The sequence below is a fragment of the Tupaia chinensis genome, unplaced genomic scaffold, assembly GCF_000334495.1.
Source record: "Tupaia chinensis unplaced genomic scaffold, TupChi_1.0 Scaffold148874_1, whole genome shotgun sequence".
Lineage (NCBI taxonomy): Eukaryota > Metazoa > Chordata > Mammalia > Scandentia > Tupaiidae > Tupaia > Tupaia belangeri.
In genome coordinates, this window is record NW_006208722.1 from 878669 (window position 1) to 903418 (window position 24750).

General features: G+C 42.2%; 1 protein-coding gene across 5 annotated transcripts in view; it reads right to left on the bottom strand.

The window, feature by feature from the left end:
* Nucleotides 1-1696: 1696 nt before the first annotated feature.
* SQOR (sulfide quinone oxidoreductase) overlaps nucleotides 1697-24750 on the bottom strand; it is a 59879-nt gene continuing 36825 nt past the window's right edge. For all 5 annotated transcript variants that reach the window (XM_006170719.3, XM_027769195.1, XM_014585111.1 and 2 more), the window contains exons 4-10: nucleotides 18350-18403; nucleotides 15532-15726; nucleotides 13304-13513; nucleotides 10931-11114; nucleotides 4313-4380; nucleotides 3860-4038; nucleotides 1697-2007 (exon numbers count right to left, since the gene is read on the bottom strand). In XM_006170719.3, coding sequence (XP_006170781.1) covers nucleotides 1950-2007; nucleotides 3860-4038; nucleotides 4313-4380; nucleotides 10931-11114; nucleotides 13304-13513; nucleotides 15532-15726; nucleotides 18350-18403 — 948 coding nt within the window. In that variant the 3' untranslated portion in view covers nucleotides 1697-1949. The remainder of the gene's footprint in view (nucleotides 2008-3859; nucleotides 4039-4312; nucleotides 4381-10930; nucleotides 11115-13303; nucleotides 13514-15531; nucleotides 15727-18349; nucleotides 18404-24750) is intronic.

Genomic DNA, 24750 nt, shown 5'->3' on the forward strand with positions numbered 1-24750 from the left:
ATCAGACTGGTCACAATCTATTGTCCTAACTGGGACACTTTGGAGACATAAGTCATGCCAGTTTATACAGGAATAATCCGGGTAAACCAGAATGTGTGGTCACCTGGGAAAAATCTTGCACCCCCTTGCCAGGATAGGGGCCAGCTGCTAGGCCAATACCCTGTCCTCTCTCAGACTGTGTGCTCCTGAAGAAAATCTACTTCCCAAACTGACCCAAGTTCTCAAAACAAGCTCTCTGGAAACTCAAGAAGAATGGAGGCAACTGTTACAGGAGCCACCACATATAGGCAAAACCCTCATCTGCCTTGTTCACTACTCTGTCCCTCTGGGCCAAATGCTCAGTGGTTACTACATGCTCAGTAAATATCTACCAAATGAATGAGCGAGTGAACCAATGCCTGAACAGAGTTTCCGAAGTCACTGGGAGAACTCCAGGAAACCAGGGAGATTTGGCAGTCCTTGTAACACATGAGAAAGTTTGGACTCTAAGCTGTTATATAAAAATCTGAGGGACCACACAGACTGCTATGCTTTTTTCTTCGAGGGAGTTTATGAATATGAAATGTACACAGCTGTCAAATGCCAGATTGAACTGAAGCTGCAAACTTCTGCAGTGAACTGATTGAGAACAAGTTATTCTGAAGCCACTGCTGAACTTCCAATCAAAACGTTTTTAGCCAAAATTATGACTGAGTCGAACAAAAACTGGTCACACCTATCAGGATTCCTCAAACCCCAATCTCACTGTAAGTTCTCTGAGAAATAGATGCCATAAGAAATAGATCTGCAGTGGAGAAGAGCTCAAAGAACCCCACATGTGGAGCATGGCATTTCTACAGCATTCCTCCTCTTCCAAGGAAAGGCCCACACCCAGGAAAAGAACCTTGAGGCACCCAGGTTTGCCTTTCACCACCCAGAATAAATGTGAGACCTCCCCACACATTGACTGAAAATTAATGAATAAACAAACAAATAGATAAATGCATGAATGAATGAATGAAGGCATGAAGAAAGAAAGAAAGAAAGAAAGAAAGAAAGAAAGAAAGAAAGAAAGAAAGAAGAAAGAAAGAGAAAGAAAGAAAGAAAGAAAGAAAGAAAGAAAGAAAGAAAGAAAGAAAGAAAGAAAGAGAGAGAAAGAGAGAGAGAAAGAAAGGAGAAAAAATAAAGAAATTTGCAAGCAATTTGGAGGGAGAAATGCCAGTGAAAGAGAAAGGAGAAAGGACAGGAGAAAGCAGGGTGGGCCTTCCAGCCACAATGCAGGTTGGACAACTGTGAGAACAGAGGGAGAAGGGAGGAGAATTGGGAAGGAGAACCTTAGACTTCGTTCTAAGAAGGTTTCAGCCGAGTTGATCCCAAGGAATGGGGCAGCACTAGCACCCACTATGTTCAGTCATTCACTGGGAGAAAGTATGGCCTTAGCCCAGACAGGATGGCCGAGTCACAGCCGGACTTATCATAGCCCACTGCATAGCCTCCTGCAGCGGGAGTTCGAAGCAGCACGTGTTCTAAGCACACTGTGCTTGAAACAATATTATCCCTGGAGTGACACTTTTCTGTGAATCCAAACAGGTTCTGTGAAAGTATGCTAGTTAGGAGTTGTGACTGCTCACTGTAATAGCAAGTTAACTATCCCACTACAACCAGCTTTTCCTCCCAAGTGTTGTAATTCCTAGTTGCTACCAATCAAGAGAAAATGTTTTCATAGAATTCAATCAGTGACAAATTTTTATTTAGAAAATAGTAGTCTGTTCTTTCATTTGCATGTTTCCAAAGAATCAAGCCCATGGTGGCTATTCAAAAGTACTGAAAAGGGAGGCATTTGGTCACCATTCTCCAGCAAGAAACTCTTCACAGGGTTGGATTCCAAGTCCCGTGCGCTGCTCCTGGTCAATTGGTGACTGCAGTTTTGGTCCAGAAGCTATCTGAAGTGAACAAGGGCTGAGTCATCCTTAACTCATACCCAGGTGAAACAACTTCCGCAGAAAGGCTGGGCCTCCCCAGTAACCCCTGAAAAAATAACACAGAAAAAACTTTTATCGACAACAAAAGAGAAAGGGGTGGGGTGACTTCAGCCAGCAGGGTGTTGAAACAAGCTGCTCAAAGAGCACGCTGATCAGCACATAAGCAAGATTCGTCTCGTGAGCTAGAAAGAATCCATGACTGTTAGGGGACAACTGCTCTGGGTCCAGCTTTGAGGCTGTTTTGCTGTATAAGCCTCGACATGCCCACTCCATTCAGCAAACCTGTATAAAGCCTCTACTACAAGAAAATTGCTTGTCTTTGGTCATAAAAAAAAAAAACAAAAACTTTTTTTACAGTTTTTATCATAGGGCATGTGCACTCAACAGCAAGATAGTGAGAAGGAAAGTGAGAAATCACCTGTCAGGGGAAATGGCCATGCCACAATCTCTTCTCCTCCATTCTCCTCCTAGAGTTTTAGGCATGCACACATATGTATCCGGTGTGATTTTCAACCTGCCAGGTCTGGGACTCAAACCATGGTTGACCATGTGGGAGTCCAGCACCCTAACCACCATGCCACCTGCTGGCCCTATTTGTTCATAAAATAATTTTAGGTCAAGACTTTTCAACCTCAGTTCTATTGACATTTTGTATAGTTCTTTGTGGTGGAGGTGCTTCCTGTGCACTGTAGCAGTTTAGTATTTACCCTGGTCTCTGCTCACTACATACCAGTAGTACCCTTCCAGCTGTGACAATAAAAACTATCTCCAAATATTGCCAAATGTCCACTGAAGGGCAAAATTGCTCTTGGTAGAAGACTGCTAGTGTAGATATCCTGACTTACCTATCTTGCATGGGTTTAGAAAGGTCCGCTAACTTCATCATTTTTTTTGGAAGAAGAGGAATTATTCATTTCTATTACTCTATTTACCTATCAAATGCCTGCTCTACAGCTGTGTCTCCTTGTTATCTCATTCATCTCCATCTGAGAGAGATAGCACCCCCCAGGAGGAGGCCATGTCACAATCTCTTTTCCTCTTAAGATTTTGGGTGCACGTGCTCTTGCCTCTTGCTCTCTCTCACATACACTTGCTTTGTTCACTGTGTGATACCCTTAAACCATCTGTGAGGTAGGCAATGTTACTTTCATTTTGCAGAAACTTAAGTACAGAGAGTTTAGGCAACTTGCCCTAAGAAAGAGCTAGTCAATGACAGAAGCATGGCTCAAATACAAGCCAGACTCCAAAGTCTATGCTTGTAATCACCATGCTTTTATTTTTCCTATAACATAATAAAAACAAAAGTAAGGTATCAAATGAGAGGGTGCGTGACATGTGACAGTGACTTATTTCTACTATTGTTATTATTCATCCATCAGCAGAAGAAGGCCAGAGTATGTGCTCAGAGTTGAAGGTCCCCACCAAAGCTTCTGTTGAAACTTAACTGCCATTTTAACAGTATTAAGAGGTGGAGTCAACTAAGAAGTGATTAGGTCAAAGAGTTCTGCCCTCACAAATGAATTAATCCACTCATAAGTTAATGGACCAATTGTCACCTTGAGAGTGAGTTTTTACAAGAGCATCCTCTTGCTCTCTCTCACATACACTTGCTTTGTTCACTGTGTGATACCGTTAAACCATGTTATGATGCAGCAATGGGCCCTCACTATGTCCTGGCCCTTTAACTTTGGACTTCCCAGCTTCCAAAACTGTAGCTAATAAACTTCTATGGTTTATAAAGTACTCAATCTGTGGTCTTCAGTTATAACCATAGAAAACAGATTAAGATAGCATAGAAGACAGAAGGCTTGGTCTGAAAAGAAGAGGCTGCACCCCCTGTGGGTGGTAGATGTGCTACAAATCCCTTTCCTCACTCAAGAACCATGCAGTGCACTTACCTTAGCATCATATTCCAGTACAGGAAAGGCATCAGGTCGGCCTTCATGAGGTACATGGAAAGTCGCTCTTTGCTCTGATCAAAGGGAAAGGTTTCCAGCGGTTGAGCTTGGTAGTCAAACTCCGCAAGAATCACACGATTATAACCAGTCACCAGTGGACATGATGTGTAGCCATCATACTAAAAAATTGTAAATAAGACTGGGTTAGTATTATAGAGACACTTAGGAATGTATCTGTTCAGTGGCTGAAAACATTCTTTTTTATATTTATTCTAATTTTTTGTATTGTGAAAAATGTAAATTACATAACAAAAAATAGTACAAAAAAACAAAAATTAAAATTCCCATATTGGAGACACCAATTAAGAAAGTGGCAAAAGTCAAGGAAAACACTACTTCCACACAGAGTGGAAGATGATCATTGAGACGGTGATTCTTACAAGGCATACAAACCTTCTTCACTGGGGTTTGATTCTTCATTATCAGAGAAATTGTTCTGTCAAGTATTCCTGACTGGGCAGCTGCAAGAGAAATGGAAAAGTCAAAAAACATCTGGGTTTTCCATGAGAGCTCATTTTCAAATAGCTTTCTTATAAACAACTTAAGAAGATCTCATTCCCCATTGCTGTTTATCATAATTAGAATATGAGTCTTCTTACTAACTGAAGTTATGCTACCAGAGGGGGCTCTCCAGTTCAGCAAAGGCTCACTCAGAGGCTTCCATGTTTCAAACTAAAAAGCCAGTTTTATCCAACAAGACTGTGAGGCTGGTCCCACCCAGCTCCACTTCTCCTCTTCCTGGGGGTTGGTGGCTGTCCATTTGGTCTATGTGTCTATACCTGTGTCCCCGGTCATCCAGGACACCCCTGTGTCCTTGTTCATGCACACCCTAGATTAGTAGCCCCACGCATATCCAATGGGCAGAGTGGGGAGAATGCCTTTTGTATATAAAAATATTCAAAGTTTGTCATTCTTGTTTTATCCATTCCATCATACATGCCAGTGGTTTTTTTCTGGAGCAGATATCAAATCAGTTCACCCAGAAACATGTCTGTGTGATATTTCTGATACACAGGGAATTTCTTTTTCATTGGAGAGAGAGATTTCTTAAACACAAACACAATAGCATTTTCACGCCCAAAAATATAAGCAATAATTTTTTAATATCAACTAGTCCCTGTTCGTGTTCATTTCTAAATAATCAAGACTGTCCTTTTAAAAATGTGCACAGTCTGTATCTCTAGATGTAGAACATGAGATTAACTTTTTCTTTTTTAAGGAAGATTTTTTGCTGTAGGGCTCATGTACTCATCAAAGAGACAGAACTCAAGAAATCACACACTCACACCCCCCAGGGAGGATGGCCACCATGTAATTAATTCCCTTTCCTCCATTATCTTCTCTGGATTTGGAGCACATACACACGCACATGCCCAATGTGAGTTTTAAGCTGCCGGGTCTGGGAGTCAAACTGCAGTCTACTATGTGGGAGTACAGCAATGTAACCATTACGCCATCTGCTGGTTCCATGGGATTTACTTTGGAGGAAAGATGGGTTTCCTTTATATTGTAAAGTGCTCAGTGAAGTGGTTATTTTGTGATTGGTCTCCCAAATTGAGTGTCACAAACATTTTCTCTAAAGAAAACTTTAAAGTCTTGTAGGCCAAAAGGAAACATCAAAAATATTATATAATAAAAGGAAAAACAAACTCTCACCATAATCTTACTGCTAAAATTCAAAATATAATTGTTTCCGCAATACAAGTACAGTAATGAGAATAGAATTGATTTTCTTAGGATTAAAAACAAGGGCTGGTGTTCCATATCATCACATTGACTGCAAATGCTCATCAGTAGGAACCATTCTTAGCCAGCTGTACAAAAACAGACAGGCAGCTACTTTTAACCTACAAACTGTAGTGTGCTGAGACCCAAATCAAAAAGCAATGAGCTTTTTACTATAATGAGGGGGTTTAAAAAATGAGAAGTAAGCAACTGTACTTAAAAATATTAAATGGCACAGGCCAGCTAGTGTCATGGTAGTTAAGGTAGGTCTGGGAGTCAAACTGCAGTCTACTATGTGGGAGTACAGCAATGTAACCATTACGCCATCTGCTGGTTCCATGGGATTTACTTTGGAGGAAAGATGGGTTTCCTTTATATTGTAAAGTGCTCAGTGAAGTGGTTATTTTGTGATTGGTCTCCCAAATTGAGTGTCACAAACATTTTCTCTAAAGAAAACTTTAAAGTCTTGTAGGCCAAAAGGAAACATCAAAAATATTATATAATAAAAGGAAAAACAAACTCTCACCATAATCTTACTGCTAAAATTCAAAATATAATTGTTTCCGCAATACAAGTACAGTAATGAGAATAGAATTGATTTTCTTAGGATTAAAAACAAGGGCTGGTGTTCCATATCATCACATTGACTGCAAATGCTCATCAGTAGGAACCATTCTTAGCCAGCTGTACAAAAACAGACAGGCAGCTACTTTTAACCTACAAACTGTAGTGTGCTGAGACCCAAATCAAAAAGCAATGAGCTTTTTACTATAATGAGGGGGTTTAAAAAATGAGAAGTAAGCAACTGTACTTAAAAATATTAAATGGCACAGGCCAGCTAGTGTCATGGTAGTTAAGGTAGCCAATTGCACTGTTCAAGTCCTAGAGCCAGTGACCCAAAAAACACAGTGTGTGTGTGTGTGTGTGTGTGTGTGCACGCACGTGCGCCAGCATGTGCATGTACACGTGCACCCTAAATCTTAAGAGGAAAAGAGATTGTGACATGACCTTCTCCTGAGGGGTGCTATCTCTCTCTCTCATCCACATTGGGGCTACTGTCTCTCTCTATTCCTCTCTCGGAAGAAATAAATAAAACCTCAAAAGCATAAAAATGAAAATATAATAAAATATTCATACAGGTGAATATAAGGGTTTTTTTGGTGTGGTGGTTAAGGGAGCTGGACTCTCACATGGCTGTCCTCAGTTCAAGTCCCAGACCTGGCAGCTTGCTTTCTCACTTTCCCTCTCTCCTTTTCTTTCTCTCTCTCTCTCTCCCCGCCCCCAATCAAATTTAAATGAATAAATAAATAAATAAATAAATAAATTTAAATAAAGTAATCCTTTAAAAAAAAACTTTAAAAAAGTTGGGAACCAGCAGTTAGCGTAATGGCTATGTCGCTGAACTCCCCCGTAGTCGACCGCGGTTCGCGTCCCGGACCCGGTGGCTTAAAACTCACACCGGGCGCGTGTGCATGCATGCCCAAGATCCCGAGAGGAGAACGGAGGAGAACGGATTGCAGTGTGACCATCCCCCTGGGGGGTGATTTCTCGCTTTCTGTCTCTATGTCTCTCTCTCTGTCTGTCTGGCAAGTGCACGCGCCCTATAGCGAAAACCTGTCCAAAAAAAAAAAAGTAAAATAAAATTCCCTTCTATTATGCCTAAGACTTCAGTGAACTTTTATTAAATGTTACATCTTGGTCTTGGCTGTGCTGTAAGTAATAAAGGACAAATTCCAGGGAAGAGAGGCGCAGAAAAAGAAGAATGAGCTCCGGGAAAGGCAGTTTTCATGTGGCAAGACAAGGTCTCACTTACAAGAGTGCCGTGGTCTGGCAGAGGCTGAGTGGCAAGTAAGCCCACGGACTGACCTGTGGACGAAGCGTTAAGCACTGTCTGGGGCTTTACTCAGAGACCATGGGAAGAGGAATCTGATGAGAAATGCAGGTCTACTTAGAAAAAGCCAAAACTATTGTTATTTAGATATTAAAGAAAAGAACAGACTCACATGTGTGAAATGACACATAAACAAGGATATTCACTGCAGTACTGTTTAATATAAAAATGAGTTGGAAATAACCCAACTATAAATGAAAAGTGGACTCATTAGGTATTCTGTCTGTATTCCATGGGACAGAATACAGATTGTAAACTAACAGCTGTCTAACAATGGGGACACTCTCCACCTGGTTAGGGGATACATAGGAGCTGAGCAGGTGGGAGGTAGGACTGGAAGCAAGACTTTGCAATTCTAACTTTTGTTTAATCATATTTAATGTTTTCTGCTTGAAACATTGAATTAAATGTTTGAAGTAGGCTAAATGGTAGGTAATCTGGGCCTTACATCACAGGTATTTTCACCACATCTATTCAGCGGGCTAATATTAAAAGAATGTAAATTCCCAGTATGGCCCCAGACCACCTATAAATTACAGTGAGTAAAGGCAGATGGAAGGGAAACAATGGATACTCCTTAACCCAGTGATGAAATCTAGCTTCTCCAAAGACAAGACAAACTAATACGACAGGTTCCTGAGCTGCTACAGTAGCAGAACATACAACCTGAATCTAACCAAGGAAAATAACTAGACAATTCTAACTGTGAGGCAGTCTACAAGATAACTAACCCAGACTTCAAAAAATGCCAGGGGCCAGTCTGGTAGTACAGTGGGTCAACACAATGCATTTGGACCCAGATTGCATATGATCAACAGCGAAATATGTCCCAGTGGCTTGAAAAACACAGTGGGCACATGTGTGCCCCAACAGCCCAGACATGGAAAACAAGGGATTGCAATGTGACCAAGCTCCACTGGGGAGGTGCTTTCTTCTTCTCCCTCTTGCTCTCCCTAAGGAACAAGCATACCTCCTAGAAAAAAACTTTTTGTTTAAATGTCAATGTCATTAAGGTGGAGGGAAAAAAAAAAAAAAACAGATTAGGACCAGTCCATGGCATAGTGTTTAAGGCAGCTAGATTCCACATGGCCAACTACATGGTTGGAGACCTAGACCTGACAGCTTGAGAAACACTCTGGGTACATGTATATGCCCCAGATCCAGAGAAGAGCTTTCTCACATCTCTCTCTTTCTCTCTTTCCTCTAGTGAATTTACATGCCCTCTGGCAGAAATTTTTTACAAAACAAAAACAAACAATAACAAAACACACACACACACACACACAGATTAAAGGGATATGATGAGTCAGCAGGTGGTGTAGTGGTTAAGGTGCTGGACTCCAACATAGCTGACCAGGGTTCAAATGCCAGACCCAAAGGCTTGAAACTCATGCTAGGCACGTGTGCATGTATGCCCAAAATCCCAAGAGGAGAATCGAGAAGAGAATGTGGCATGGTCACTACCCCACCACCCCACACCGAGGGGTGATTTCACACTTGGTCTCTCTCTGTCCCTCCAGCAAGCACACACATCCCATAGCAAAAATCTCTCTTAAATAAAAAAAAAAAAAAAATTTAAAAAAAGGAAAGTAAAGGAAAGGAAAAGAAAAGAAAGGAAAGGAAAGAAAAGAAAAGAGAAGAAAAGAAAAGAAAAAAAAGGAAATGGCAATCAAGACAATGTGCCCTCCTTGGTGGACTGGGGGCAGCAGGATGCTACAAAGGACATTTTGAGAAGTTAAACTGCATTGTACATGAGCTGATTTTACTATACAATGCTAAGTTTTTGGGCATGATAATGATCTTTTGGATGTGGAAGAAAATCTAATCCTTAGGAAATGCAGGTTGAGATACTTAAGGTCGTATCATGATACCTGAAGCTATCTTCAAATGATTCAGTAAAATTAAGTATACATAAATAGAGTGATGAATCAAATGTCACAAAATCAGTTAATATTCAAAGGATATATGAGTATTTTACTTTCAAATTTTTCATAGGCTTGGGACCAGCAGTTAGCATAATGGCTATGTCGCTGGACTTCCATGTAGTCGACTGCGGTTTGAGTCCCAGACCCGGTGGCTTAAACTCATGCCAGGCGCAAGTGTGTGCGTCTCCAAGATCCTGAGAGGAGAATGGAGGGGAATGGATTGCGGAGTGACCATCCCCCCTAGGGGGGTGATTTCTCGCTTTCTGTCTCTCTGTCTCTGTCTAGTGAGCACACATGCCCTATAGTAAACATTTCTCAAAAAAAAAAAGAAAAAAGAAAAAAGAAAGAAAGAAGAAAGAAAGAAAGTATTTTTTCATAGGCTTGATTTTTTTAAATAAGACATCATAAGAAAATTATTGCTAATAATGATCATTTCTGGTAAATTTCCTATAAAGTTTTCCTGAAGGTTGAAATCATCAGTAAAAATAGCACATGTTCTGCAGGTGTCTAATTCACACGAAATACCACCTCATCCATCAGCAGAGAGGTCTGTGTTGTATACCATCCCGAGAAGACAGCTCCTGTCTGTGGAGGACAGAAACTAAAAGGCAATTCTCCCCATCACTGCTAGCGCAGAACATCGAGGAGAAGAATTTCGTTTTCCAGGCTGAGGACTTAATTGTGCACCAATCAGGGCACACTCCACTGTATTTGTCTTAACAGAACAATTTTCTGGTCTGCAAGCTTTCATTGACTTGCCTGTGTTTTCTGGGGAAACAAATACTTTTCTAGCATGATGGTGTTTCAGGCAGGAGAAAAATAAAATAGCCAGCCTGCCTGGCATCGGGGCTAAGAATGCCAGGGCTGTGAGGATGGCAGGAGAAGTAATGGAATTCCACAGAGCTGTAAAAGTGATGCCCTCTCTCTAATGCCCCTTCTTCTGAAAACAACCCCTGTGACCCAGCAAAGGCAGATAAGGTCCCCTACTCCGGGGCAAAGCACTCAAAATCTTCTTTCTTCTTTCTATAACAAGGTTCGTTGACAACTTGCTTCTATCTCAAGGAGATCAAAGTCACTTTGAGGGCACAAAACTTTTTTTTATTTTTGAGAAGTTTTCACTATAGGGCGCGTGTGCTCGCCAGACAGACAGAGAGAGACATAGAGACAGAAAGCGAGAAATCACCCCCCAGGGGGGATGGTCACGCCGCAATCCCTTCTCCTCCATTCTCTCCTCTTGGGATCTTGGGCACGCACACACACGCACCCGGCGTGAGTTTTAAGCCACCAGGTCCGGGATGCGAACCACGGTCGACTACGTGGGAGTCCAGCGACATAGCCATTACGCTAACTGCTGGTTCCCAAAACTTTTTTCATTATTAACAGAATACTGTTTGTTCCAAACTTTTGTTTTTGTTAAGATGATGCCTTGGGGGTAACATGTTTGAGAGGACAAACAGCCAGGTGTCTTACCTACTGCGGCAGCAGTCTTCGATGTAGGGAGGTTGGTGCAGTCCCCAATACCAAAAACATTCGGGTACCTCTTGTGCTGCAGAGTTTCTTTATCCACGTCCACCCAGCCAGCAGCATCGGCCACGGGACTTGTCTTGAGGACATCTGGAGGGCTCATTGGTGGTGTGACGTGAAGCATCTCGTACTACATAAAGAAGAGCATGCAAATTTGAAATGTTTTCAACATTTCTACCGACCCGTAGCTTTCTCACCAGCGTCTATGACCCTTGGCTGTCAACTTGTATAGTCTGATACTCCCATTTTATTCTGCAAGGATGTTCACAGGGTCCCTGAAACTTGTAAAGACCATGTTAGGAGCTGGCCAGTGAGCATCATTCCCAGGTGTGGGTCAACACTCAAAACACTCAGAGGAAACTGTCAAAATATTAAGATAAAGAAGAAAAAGAGTGATAAGTATATTAGCATTTTAGAGAAAGAGAGTGGGGTCTGGCGCAGTACTAGGTTTAGTGAGCAGCAGCAGACGGCAGGATGGAAGTTTTCCAAAACAGCTATATTAAGTTCGCTCTTCGTAAAAATGCACTAACCCATTCTAATCACTTTCAATGGTACATTTACCAAAAATTAATTAATTAAGAGAGAAGAGGCTCTCGCTAACAGAATGCCAAGAGCCTGCTGGTAAATGTGGAAGGAGTGCCAGTTAGGAAATCATCATTCTGCAAACATAGAATAAAGATTAGATTAGGCAAGAATCATCGATCAGGGCTGACTCTGAGGGAGACTTTAATGTGTAGAATATTTGTGGTCTTAGAGTGTCTCCCCACAAACGACTCCTTACAAGTAATGGCGGGCTGGCCCTATGGCCTAATGGCTAAGGAAGCTGGGTTCCACATGGCCAACTGAAGTTCAAATCCCAGTTCTGGCACCCTGAAAAACAGCTGGGCTTGTGTGCATGTGTGTCCCAAATCACAAAAGGGAAATGGAGGAGAAAGGATCAGCCCGCTGGTAGAAGCTTTCTCCCTCTCTGTCTCTCCCTCTCTGTCTTTGTCTCTCTCTTTCTCTAGTGAAGGCATGCACCTTCTGACAAATAAAAAAAGAGAAAAACAAAGCAAAGCAAGATGTGTGCAATGCATTTTGGAAAGAGCTTCAGCTACAAAGCTTAAAATTCACAGTTTCAATGTTTAAGAGATTAATCTTTGATTCACTTCAAAATTCCTTTTTATGATATCCTTCATTGCTCAAAAACTGCTAAGTGAATAAAATGTGACTGTGTAATCCTTTCTCGTTGCCAACAGCTTTTGCCAGAATGGTGTAAACAAATATTCTTCCATGCATGCTTCACCAGATGCCTTTACATCTCCTTGCTAATCCCCATAATGCCTCTACAAAGTACCATTTCCACTTCACGGAAAAAGAAACCGAGACACAGGAAGGCCAAACCCATACAACAAGCCCTAGATCTTTCCAAGAGCAGTAGCTCTGCCAGATTCTTCAAGGATTTTAAGGGTTTCCTTTCATGCAAAGGTGAAAGGTGTTTAAAGACAGCCTCTTCCACAGGCGAAAGGCATCCCTGCTATTCTGGAAAGATCCACAGTGCTTCTTCCTACTCACAAGCAAGGCTGTTTCTCACATGCCACAAATGGAAACAATCGCTAGATCCTGCCTTGGAGGAAGCCCTCCCTTAACTCTAGGCAATTATTGGAAGTGTGAAACATTTTCCACTGCTTCCTACGGCTCAGTGCCAGGAAGAACAAGGTCAAAGGACTGGGACAAAAGTTAGCTTGATACCAGCAGATAAACCCTCTGCACCTCCCACCGACATGCCTCTGTCTTCTTTCTCTTCTCCACCCACTTTGATCCACCTTCTTTCCTTTCTTTTTTTTTAAGTTTACTATGTATATATTACATACACGTATATGTAAATTTTTATACATTCAGTCACTGCTTATTATTACCACATTCAAAATGAATTTTCCCAGTATGGGTACACTGTATATTAATCCAATTAAAGATACTACCATACACGTTATCATCTGAGAGAGAGAGCATCGCCTCCATCGGGTCCTCACACCATGACCCACCCCCAGCCTCAGCCAGCCCAGATCACAGGCACACATGTGCCCAGAGTGTCCAGGAGCTGACAGAACGTGAACTTCCCATGAACATACAGCATCGCGAGTATTATGCTTTGCTGTGCCATAGGCTGGCCCCTGGTCCACTTTCTTGCCCTGTCACTACCCTAAGTTGCTCACTTTAACCAGCCTTCCCCAGCATGTGATGATAGCAGGCAGAGTAGTAGGACCCCAGTGGGCCCCGTATCTACAGCAAGATTCGGCAGACGATGCCTCAGGCTCGCAGCTTAACTTTGCCACTAACCGAAATCACTTGGGTCTCTCCGGGTCTGTCCAAATTCTCAAAAACAGCCTCTTGTTTATCAGCTCGGACTTCGATGAGGTTTCGCTTGTAGTTAACAGTGAGGTTCCTCTCCTGGATGATCTCCTGCAGAGCATCCGCATACTTCTTAACCCCAAAAATGGCCCCAAGAGAAGTGTTGAAAATTATATTGGCCTTGGATCGCTTTCCCGTCTGAGAAAAAGAAGGAAGACAATCAACAAACACCAAAGCATTACTTCAGCCAAGTGAACCAAGACAAGAAGTAAAACTCCCAGAAGAGACCTCAGCAACTTCTTCCATCACTATAGCCTGGAAGGATGATGGGTGAACCAACCCACCACCTCCTTATGTTCTGCCCATGACATAGCAACTAAGTACATGCTGAGCTGGCCTTGAGGGGGCACTGTTCAGTTGAAGGCTAGAGATGAAAGTCAAGCCCAGGTAAAGACAAAATAGAGCCAAATCACTAATTCATATATTCATGTATTCATTCACATAATATTTAACAAAATCCTAGCATTGGCTAAGTACTGTTTCTGGTTCAGAGGAACAGCAGTAAACAAAGTTCCCATCTTCCTGGTGGTGTTCATGTGTTTCAGAGGAGCTGATATTCTCCCAAATGCCTAAGTTCTTATGACACCTATAATGGAAATCCTCTCAGTCCATCAAGACTTGGAATAAAAAAGTTATATGCCAGGAAATTTTCACGATAGAAGAAATAGCTGGCCCTTACTCTCTCCTCTATTCAGCAGTTCCTTTCAGAACTCACTCGCCTGGATCTCACCATCTGAAGAAGTTTAGATGGGTGAAAAATGTGAAAGATCAGGCCAACTCCTACCACCCAGAATGAACCTTCTGAGAATCAGAGACAATTTCTGGAACTGTCCCCTAATCCTACCACAGAGTGTTGAGATTTATAGAACACAGGTGAAGGCCTTGCCTGACGCAGGTTCCAAGCACACGAGTCTTCGGTCCCTTCTTTCCCACCCTCTCCCCATCTTTCCCTTTAGAGACACACAGACTACTTGAAGCCTGCACTGTCCCAAGTCAATCCACGCTTGGATAAACCGAATGTCATGTCCCAGATAAGGGCAGGAAAGGCAAGCACAGCTTCCCTCACAACTTGGTGCCAAATATGCCTGAACTGCAGATGCCTGCTCTGACACAAACGGTGACTGGAGAACACTGAGAAAGCCTCCCTTCCCAAATTGTCTCTTTCTATGATGGTTTGAAGAAGTTCCACATGAACATTGCTTCATCTTTAAAATTGGCATTTTGCCTGTTAATTTGCAAATAGTATATCAAGAGTCAGAAAATACCCATAACCTTGAGCCTGAATAGAAACAGTTGAGAATAACATCATGTATAAAAATGAACAATTTTTAACTGTCTGTATGAAAATATTTAAACAACCTCTAACTTATCTCTCCAATAGGCTTTTATACACATATTTTAAAGTATGTTACAAAGATCACTTAGTAACATGTAATACATCTACATTTGTATGTACAGTATGATTATAACCATCTGGTTTGTTTTAAGTGTATAGAGAAAAACTGAAAGTAAACATCAAGTTGATGACAGCAGCTTTGTCAAAGTTAATGGATTATGAGTGACTTTCTCCTTTGTTCTATGTATTCTGAGTTATTAGGTCATTGGGAAAGTCATGACATATTTTTCTATGTTTTTCTATGCAAAAATGTGTCATGACTTTCCTGACAACCCAATACATGATACTGTACATATGTAATAAAAATTTAGAAATAAGAAAGGTATTAAGAGGGGCTATCTAGGTTGCATGGTAGTTAAGGCAGCTATATCCCACATGGCCAACTGCCTGGTTTGAGACCCAGAGACTTGAAAAGCATACCAGGTACATGTGCATGCATGCCCAAAATCTACTGAGAAGAGAAGAAAGGAGAAGGGAGTGTGGCATAGCGATCCTCCCTGAGGGGTGATCTCTCTCTCTCTCTCTCTCTCTCTCTCTCTCTCCCTTCCTTCCTCCCTCCTTCCCTCCCTAGCAAGTACACACACCCTAAGGCAAATGAAAAAGAAGCTGAAGGGAAGAGAAGGGAAGGGGAGGGGAGGGGAGGAGAGGGGAGGGGAGGAGAGGGAAGAATTATGATAGGGATAAAAATGGAATTCTAGCAATCACTAAATGAGCACTGCCTGTCCCCTCATCTCTGTCCTTGGAAAAGACGCATTTTTACCTTCCTAAAATAGGCTTCTGATAAATACATGATCTTCTGGGGGGCTCCAGCACACTTCACTGGGGTATTTGGGAAGGTAAAGATGGCATTGCCCTCCTCAAAGTCCTGCAGAGCTTGCCATGTCTTCTCTACAGTCTTAACCGAATAATTGGACCCTATTTTGGGATGAGCAAAACCTTCAGGTAGGCCTTTAATCTGCAACGAAGCACACAGAAATTATTTTTAAACAAAAGTACAGTCTTTAGGATTCTTGTTCTTTGCCATTTCTACACTCTTCCAAATATTCTAGTATGATGTTTACCCCGCCCCCAATACTCACACACACAGAGCAGACAGATGAATGAGGGTTCTAAGTCCAGAGCTATGGCACCTGAAGTCACCTGTCACATTGCAGATTGAGCTTAGCCTTCCGCCTCTCCCACATGAAGACAATGATTTGAATACAACTCTTCTACCATAAGAGTGAGAGCAGGAAGCCAGCCATACTTCCTTTTAGGAGAACCAGTTGCCTTACTAGAAAGAACAATGGACAGGACCGAGAGCCATTATACTGTCATAATAGCCAACTTAAATGACCCTCTAGCTGATTGTACCACCTCAAACTCTTGGTAAAGGCAAGTAATTAAAACATGGATTTTACAATCTTACAAACCTGGGCTGAGTCCCAGTTTTTTCATTTGCTAGCATGTGACCCTGAAACAAATATCCAATATTTCTAAGCCAGTGGCTCTCAAAGTATGGTCCTCTCACCAGTAGCACTTGCACCACCTGGGAACGTGCTAAAAATGCGAATTCTCCAGCCCAACCCTAGACCTACTGAGTCAGAAACTCTGGGCAGGCAGAGCCATCTGTTTAACAGGCCCTCAAGGTGATCCTGATGAACACTGAGGTCGGGGAAACTTATTTTCATCATCTGTAAAAATGGGGATAAAAGTAGGTGCTTCATAGGGCTGTTGGCAGTAAATGAGACCGTGCAGGTGAAGGAATTAGGAAAATGACTGGCACACACAGTAAGTGCCCCATAAATGTTAGTTTATTGCCGTTAATAAGGCAAACTAGATACTTATCATAAATGTTAGAAAGTTCATACAGTGCAATGAAAATGTCACAAATTGAGTTAAATAGACTTAAGCACCGGTTTTCAACAAGAGTAAGTTCAACTTCAACCAGGAAACAGTCATGAAGATCAGTTGGTCTTCGGGACCAGAAGTTAGCGTAATGGCTATGTTGCTGAACCACAATATAGTTGATTGTGGTTCGAGTCCCAGACCCAGTGGCTTAAACTCACGCTGGGCACGTGTGTGTGCATGCCCAAGATCCCAAGAGAAGGGATTGTGGTGTGGCCATCCCCCGCCTCCCCGGGGCGGGGGTGATTTCTTGCTTTCTGTCTCTCTGTCTCTCTCTATCTTTCTGGTGAGCACACGCACCCTATAGCAAAAATCTCTCACAAAAAAAAAAAAAATAGCTACTTTTTAATACATTCATGTGTCACTTAATGATGGGTTTATGTTCTGAGCAATGCTGTTAGGAGATTTCCAGTTCATCATGTAAATATCATAGAGTACACCTGCATGAACCTAACTGGTATTGCCTACTACATTCTTAGACTATATGGTATAGGTTATATGCTCCTTATTACAGGACCACCATGGTATGTGCGGTCCTCTATTGACCAGTATGCATCTCATGATTGTATCGTTAGCTCCTTGGTTTGCTGCAAGAGGGCTGCTAAAGACCCTCAGCCCTGGCCTCTTCAGTGGTCTTCTGCAGTGCTGACAGTGCGCTTTGTTGGGAGACAGTACTATGGAGGTGTACTACCTTGGCTAAGTCAACACTGCAAAGGCTTACTTGGGAGGCATGACCTCCCAAAAGTAGTTGTAATGGCTGCTTTCTCCATATAGTCTCCCATAGTTGATCTGTTGTTATTTGAGAATCATGATCCATGCCACCATGACTCAAAATCACCTCACGACATTCACACTGATTCATGGCCTCTCTGAACCTTCACACAACACATCCCAAAACATTGTCACTACCCTCCCCCTGGACATATTGTGATTAGAGGATTTGTTTTATACAGAATTACAGGCCAAAGACTGTTAACAGACCAACTCAGAAGAGGCTCTTACCCAGATTGCATTCCTACAGTTGGTGGCCAGGTTAACACTAATATTTTATGTGTTCCAATTGTATATCCACAGTCCCCAACAAGCCTTTAGAAATTGTAGTAATTACTGACTTATTCCATTATGTTTTAGAAAAATAAACTTGAATCTCACTACTGTTGGATAGCATCTGGCCCGCTACTCACTGAAAAGGGAGAGCTAAGGAATTTCTAGGGTAATACTTATATTGCACTGTCATGTCATACCAAAAAACCAGCATCTGCACCACAAAACCAGTATGTCCTTCTGGCATCTGATGAACTAACTGCTAGTGTTCTAGCCTTAGTAGGCCTACTATTCATGATCTAACTCTTATTTCCAAAGGATAATTTAACCTCTAATACAGTCAACTCAGTCTTGCACAGAAAGTCAGATCTCTTAAAGTGTGAAAAAGGCTGCTATTTTGCAAGAATTACTATTAGGGCATGGGCGTGCTGAACTCTGATGAAAGCTTAAAGTTAGGACATATTGTTATCATTGAGAGAATCTTAGAGAAGATGTTTTTAAGCCTCAAAAGTATTGCTGAGAAATAAAATGAGAAAAGGATTTCTTCAAACCTCTTTCTTGTCAAAATGAATATAAAGCCACTAAATGCTGTGTTTGATCCTGGCATAAGTAGGCCATTGTAACATAGAAACGATGTAAAACAGTACCTTCTCATAGTCCAGCTGGATTCCAAGAGCAATAATAAGATATTTGTAGGAGATCTGCAACACAAAAAGATGCTATTTTAGACCAAGACCCAAAAGCAACAACCACATGGGCAGATCCAGGCCCCAGATGTGTGTGGTCAGCATGCTGTGTCCATTTTTAAAATTGCGTTATTATATTTATTTATGTATTATGTATCTATTTATGCAAACTTGCTCAAGCACATGTGTGCTCACGAGAGAGAGAGAGAAAGTGAGAAAGCATCCCTCAGTGGGAATGGTCATGCCACATCTCTTCTCCTCCTTTCCCCTCTCCAGATTTCGGGCATGCATGTACACATGCCAGAGTGTTTTCTAAACCACCAGATTCTGGACTCAAACCAAGCAGCTGACCATGTAGGATCCAGCCACCTTAAACATCGCACCACTGGCTGACGCCCATATAACCATTTTTTAATGTGAATGACTTGGGGTGGAAGCTGGTGGGCAGGACAAGTAGGAGGGATGCACACTCCAGATCACCACTGTGCACACCATTCTCTATTGCCTCACACCTCACTGTTTCTTAATAGTGTGTAACCTGCCTGATGGCTCAGCACTTGAGACACCAGTATTTTTACACAATGTAAAATGATAACAAAGAGGCCACCGCCATTTGCACAGTGCTTGCATGAACACTTTTTCATACTGACAAGTAGGAGAAAGACTTCCTAATATTAAATAATAAATCAATGCTCTTTAAAATCTAGAAAGTAATGTGTGGATTCCAAGAAAGTCTGACCTATCATATAGATTGGACCTAAATCATAACTGGGAAACTATCGTTGAATAGGGTTACTGAACAGGATGTAATAGTGTCCTAATCTCATTTAATGGTCTGCATGGGATAAAAATATTCCCTCTTCAAATATAGGCATTTTGATTATTTATGCTGAAGACACAAATATTCATAAATATCATGATAAAAACATAGATTTAGGATCCAGAATAAGACAAGTTGAGACCAGAAAATCTAAGAAAGAAGGTTGCACAACACAAGAACTTGCCTAGAAATCTAGAGCTAGATTGGTTGGTCCCATGGTCTGGTAGGTAAGGGAACCAGATCCCACATGGCTGACCTTGGTTTGAATCCTGGTCCTGGTGATTAGAAAAACATGCCAAGCTTACATGTGTGCATGCCCAAACTCACAAGAGGACAGACAAATGGAGTAGAAGGTATTGTGGTGTGAACATGCCCCCTGGGAATGTTTTCTCCCTCTGCCTCTCCCTCTCTATGGTGAATATGTGTACCCTCTGGCAAAACATACATACATATATAAACTTTTAAAAGGAAACTGGAGATGGAGAACAACTGCCATGAGGTTTAGGTGCCTGGAGAGGAGAAACAAGTGGCAGTGACAATGATCTTGTACTAAATGAAGAAGCAGAGCAACAAACCAACCAGATCACAGTTGAAGAGGGAGGACATCCAAGTCTAAGAGCACTCGGCTGGGGCTGGGAGTCAAAGGGAGCAAGTTGCTGAAGAGGTCCTGCCCTGGAATTCAAAAGACTCGGCTACAAGGTCACCCCCACAGCAAGGCCTATGGCTCCATCACCCTCTCCATCCACCCCTCGGAGCTCCCTTAGCACAGTGCGCGCCACACTCTACAGCACTTGCCATGTTATAGAGGAGTCGTGGGTGCCACACTACACTGAACACTCCTACAGGAGAAAGGCTGTGTCTTATTTCCTGTGTTCCTAGAATCCAACAGCCACTAAATTAAAGCAAGCAACTCAACAATGTTTGTTGGATTCATGGATGGATGGATGATTTCAGTTGCTTGTGAAGAGCACAATTCATCAATGGAGTAGATAACATAAGTGTCTTCATCTTCATACTTTGCCCATCTTTAGAGCTAGTACCATAAAATGTCTCATTCTTTAGGAAAACATACTGGGCCCATTGCATGGCTGACTGCACCCTATGGAGTCATCAGGGTATGTGAGGTGCAAGGGTATAGGGCCTAAGGGTGATCTAAAGGTGAAATAGGAACGTGGGCAACCAGAAGACTTTTTGGTTTGTTTGTGCCTTGATAGTTTCATATTAGGGCATAATACTGATTATTCTCAAGGACTGGGAACAGACAGGATTAGGATTAGGAAAAACAATAATCATTAAGAGATATAAACCCCAGAAAGCGTGAGAAGAAGAAAGCCAAGCCTTTTGAATGAGTTCAAGTTTCCAGGCCTGATGACCTAAACCTGAAGGAATTGCAAGAACTTATGATCAAGATGTTTGCACAATTGACAGAGAACAATGCAGACTTCACCAGAAGGCTAAATATGGTCAAGTCTTCTCATGTTATACAGAGGTGAGGAAGGTACCTTCTGATGCCATGACTTAGTAAATAGGTTAATATCTTGCAAAATTTCAGGCTCATCTCAGAGTTATCTATAAAAAGAAGAGCACTGGGGCCACATGGTGGCATAACAGTAAAATGCTCTACAAGGCTAATCTGCATGGGGAGCTCCCAGGTTTGCAACCCAGGGACCTCCCTGAGTGCACTGGGCACATGTGTATCCAGGACTGGCTAAAGCTGGGGGAGGATAGTGGCCTGAAGACCCTATAGCCATTGTTGTCTCTCTGTCTCTGTCTCTATCTCTCTTACTCATGAAAGCAATAGATAAATTTTTAAAAATAAGAGAAAAAGAAGAGCACCAAACTGGTTCACAAATGATACACCTAGAGGCAGCAGTCGAGAACTATGCTAGAGTCAGCCCCATAGCCTGGGAGTTAAGGAAGCCAGATCCCACATGTCCAGCCATGGTTCGAATCCCAGCCCCAGCAGCTTAAAATAACACACCAGGCGTGTGTGTGCGTGTGCCCTAAATCCTGACAAGATGGAGAAATGGAGAAAGGATTGTAGTATGACCATGCCCCATTAGGGGATTGCTTTCTCTCTCTCTCTCTCTCTCTCTCTCTCTCTCTCTCTCTCTCTCTGGCAAGCACACATATCTTCTTACAATTAGGGAAAAAAAAAGAGAAAAGGAAAAAACTATGCTGGCACACAGTGTGCACTCAATAAATATTTCCCTTCCCTTTTTTCCCTGTATACTTTTAAAAATAACAACAGCAACTTTTCTTGAGCGTTTATGCTGTTCAATGCACTATTTAAGTGCTTTACATGTTTTTTATTCAATTAATGCTTGCAACAGCCTGGTAAGGTAGATATCATTATCATTCCCATCTTGCAGATGGAGAAACTGAGACACAATTTGCTCACAAATATTGGCATAGCACCTTACATGTGCCAGATAGTCTTCTCACCCCTGGGCATAAGATAATGAATAAGAAAGACACAGTTCCTGCCCTCAAAAAAACCTCAGTCTAAGAGAGTAGGACAGGTATTACCAGGAAATTATACAAATATTGGGTTGTTGGAAAAGACATGATGTATTTTTTTCTGTTTTTCTATGCAAAAATATGTCATGACTTTTCCCATGACTCGGTAATTACTAACTCAGAGAATGCCATGATAACATACCAAAGGGGAACTTGACCTACTCTGGAAGGTCAGGGAAGGCATACCCAAAGGGGTCACGTCTAAGCCAAAGATGAGCAGGTGTTTGCAAGTGGCAGAGTTAGGAATGACAGGTGCAAATGTCCTGGGGTAAAAGGAAACTAAGGCATTTGAGGAAACGAGAGGCCAGTGTGGCAGGAATGGGGGGTGGGGGGCAGGGGACCTAAACAGGCTAAATCTGGAGAAGGCTCAAGGGCCAGAGCACACTGGTCCTGGGGGATGTATGCCAGAAGATAGACCCCAGGGTCAGGGAGGAGCCAAAGACGCACTGAACTTGGATTTCAGCAGTGCTGTATGCTCGGCAGTCACCTTTGAACAAGACAGGAAAGTAAAAACTAAGGATAGAATTATTTGGTAAATTGAATTATATTTGCTAAAGAATGTTGATTAATTTGTGCGATCTAAAAAAAGCTCCCTAGAGACACATTTCAGAATTAAAACCTTGAACTTAAACAAAGCCATCTGTAGATGACAACTAAGAAAAATTGCTATCTGGGTGGCAGAAACATAAATCCAAAAGTCAGGCTGGGAGATGTACGAAAACCAATGAGATGATACCTCACATGAAATGTTACGTGCTAAATCTGATTTCTGGCTATGGACTATTTTTGTTTAATAAAATCTTGGAAGGAAGTCCCACCAGCTTGCACCAACTTCTCCTCCAACTCTAAAATAAGACTACAGCTTCCCCCAGCATTTAAACCTTAGAAAGGGTAAGCTGGATTCCAAAGTCGAAACATTGACTAGTGCCTCTCATTCTCAAGAGGTGGAAGAAGTTTGTGATCCTAAAGATGAGCACAAACCAAACCACAAAAGGCTCTGAGCGAGTCCTGTAACATAGAAGGCTCTAACCAACGAGGCAGCCACAGCTGTACTAAAAGACCATGTGTGTTATAGGAGAGAGGCCTCCTGGCCCTGTGAGCTGGCGGCGGACTGGCAAGGCACATGAACCACAAGTTCAGTCTTGTGAACTGAGAACAATCTTGTGTGTAACTCAGTTTGGTCTCCTGGAGACATGGAGGACAATAAGGCAGTTCTGAGTCACCAACAGAGAAAACACAATAGGTGAATGACTTTAAATATTTCATTTAAAAGTGTATGTTGTCAGAGAAGTCATGATTCATTTCTGCATGGAAATATGTCATGACTTTTCTGATGACCCAAAATATGCACATCTATATTTATTCCTGCCTTTAGGTAAAATAAATAAATGCTGTACTCTTCTAGGATAGAGTAGACCTGGCTTGATGGTTGGTCATATGAAAAAAAGACCCAGAGCATTAAACTGGCCTCGAGCTCAGCGTGAATGAGTCCTGTAGTTACCTTCAATAAAAGGGCAAATGTTAGCTTAGGCTGCTTCTGATTGTGGGAGAGAGTGGTCCTACTCTCTTCTGGGCTGTTCTGCAGATTGTCTTTTTTTGCAAGTGCCTTGTTAGTGGGGTCACTAACAAGCCAGGTGATATCTAAAGCCAGGGAAAGGGGACTGAGGGCGGCCAGCTCTGTGGCCTGATGGTTAAGGCACCCAGATCCCACATGGCTGAGGGCATGGCTCGAGTCCTGGACCTGGTGGCTTGAAAAATATACCAGATGTGTGTGCATGTGTGCCCAAAATCCAAAAAGGAGGAAAAAAGAGAGAAAAAAGGGATTGTAATGTGACCATCTCCCATGGGGGTGATGGTTTCTCCTCCCCCTCTCTCTGGCAAGTGCATACACCCACTAGCAAAAACTAAAACAAACAAGGGACTGTGGGTACTGGAAATCGGGAACTGTGAGGAAGACCTAAGGACATGGAGTCAAGTCTACCTGAAGAGAAAAGTTACACAGAATATAAAAGCCATCTTTAAAGAGTTGAAAGGCTTCTTTACAGAGAGAAGACTTTTTCTCACACACTGTGTCACAGAACAAGGAACAAGAAATGTTTTAAGAAAGGTATTAAGGGTATTAAGATCAATAACACCCTGGGGAGGGAGAACCCAAGAAAGAAGTTACAAGAAATTCTATCCTGGAACCAGCAATTGGCGTAATGGCTGTATCACTGGACTCCCATGTAGTCAATCTCATTGGCTTAAACTCACGCCGGGAGCGTGTACGTGTGTGCCCAAGATCCTGAAAGGAGAATGGAGGAGAAGGGATTGTGGCATGGCCATCCCCCCTGGGGGGCGATTTCTCGCTTTCTGTCTCTCTGTCTCTCTCCATTTTTCTGGCAAGCGCATGCACCCTATGTAAAAAAAAAAGGATAAAAGAAAAGAAATTAGATTCTAACTCAATAAAGTCTCATACAAGCCACCTGTCTAAGAATATGAAGAAGGATAACTTGTTAGAGAACTCCTTGGCCACAGGCTATGCATAACACCAAGCCATTTTTTAAATTCAATCCCCACCCCTATGTTCCCTAACCCCAATTTCTCAGTTCTAGCCTTTTTTATTAATACTTATCACATTTTAACATACTATATAATGTACTTATCATGTCTACTGGTTATAATATTTCCTTCCCCACTAGAATATAAAATCCAAAAGAGTAAGCATTTTTGTCTGTTCTTATCTACTCATGTATCCCTAATGCTTAAAACTGCACCTAACAGGACCAGCAGTTAGCGTAATGGCTATGTCACTGGACTCCCATATAGCTGACCGCAGTCGAGTCCCGGACCCGGTGGCTTAAACTCATGCCGGGCGCGTGTGCGTGCATGCCCAAGATCCTGAGAGGAGAATGGAGAAGAAAGGATTGCAGCGTGGCCATCCCCCCCACCCCCGGGGATGATTTCTCGCTTTCTGTCTCTCTCTGTCTTTCTGGCGAGTGCAAGCACCCTATAGCAAAAAAACTCTCAAAAGAAAAAAAAT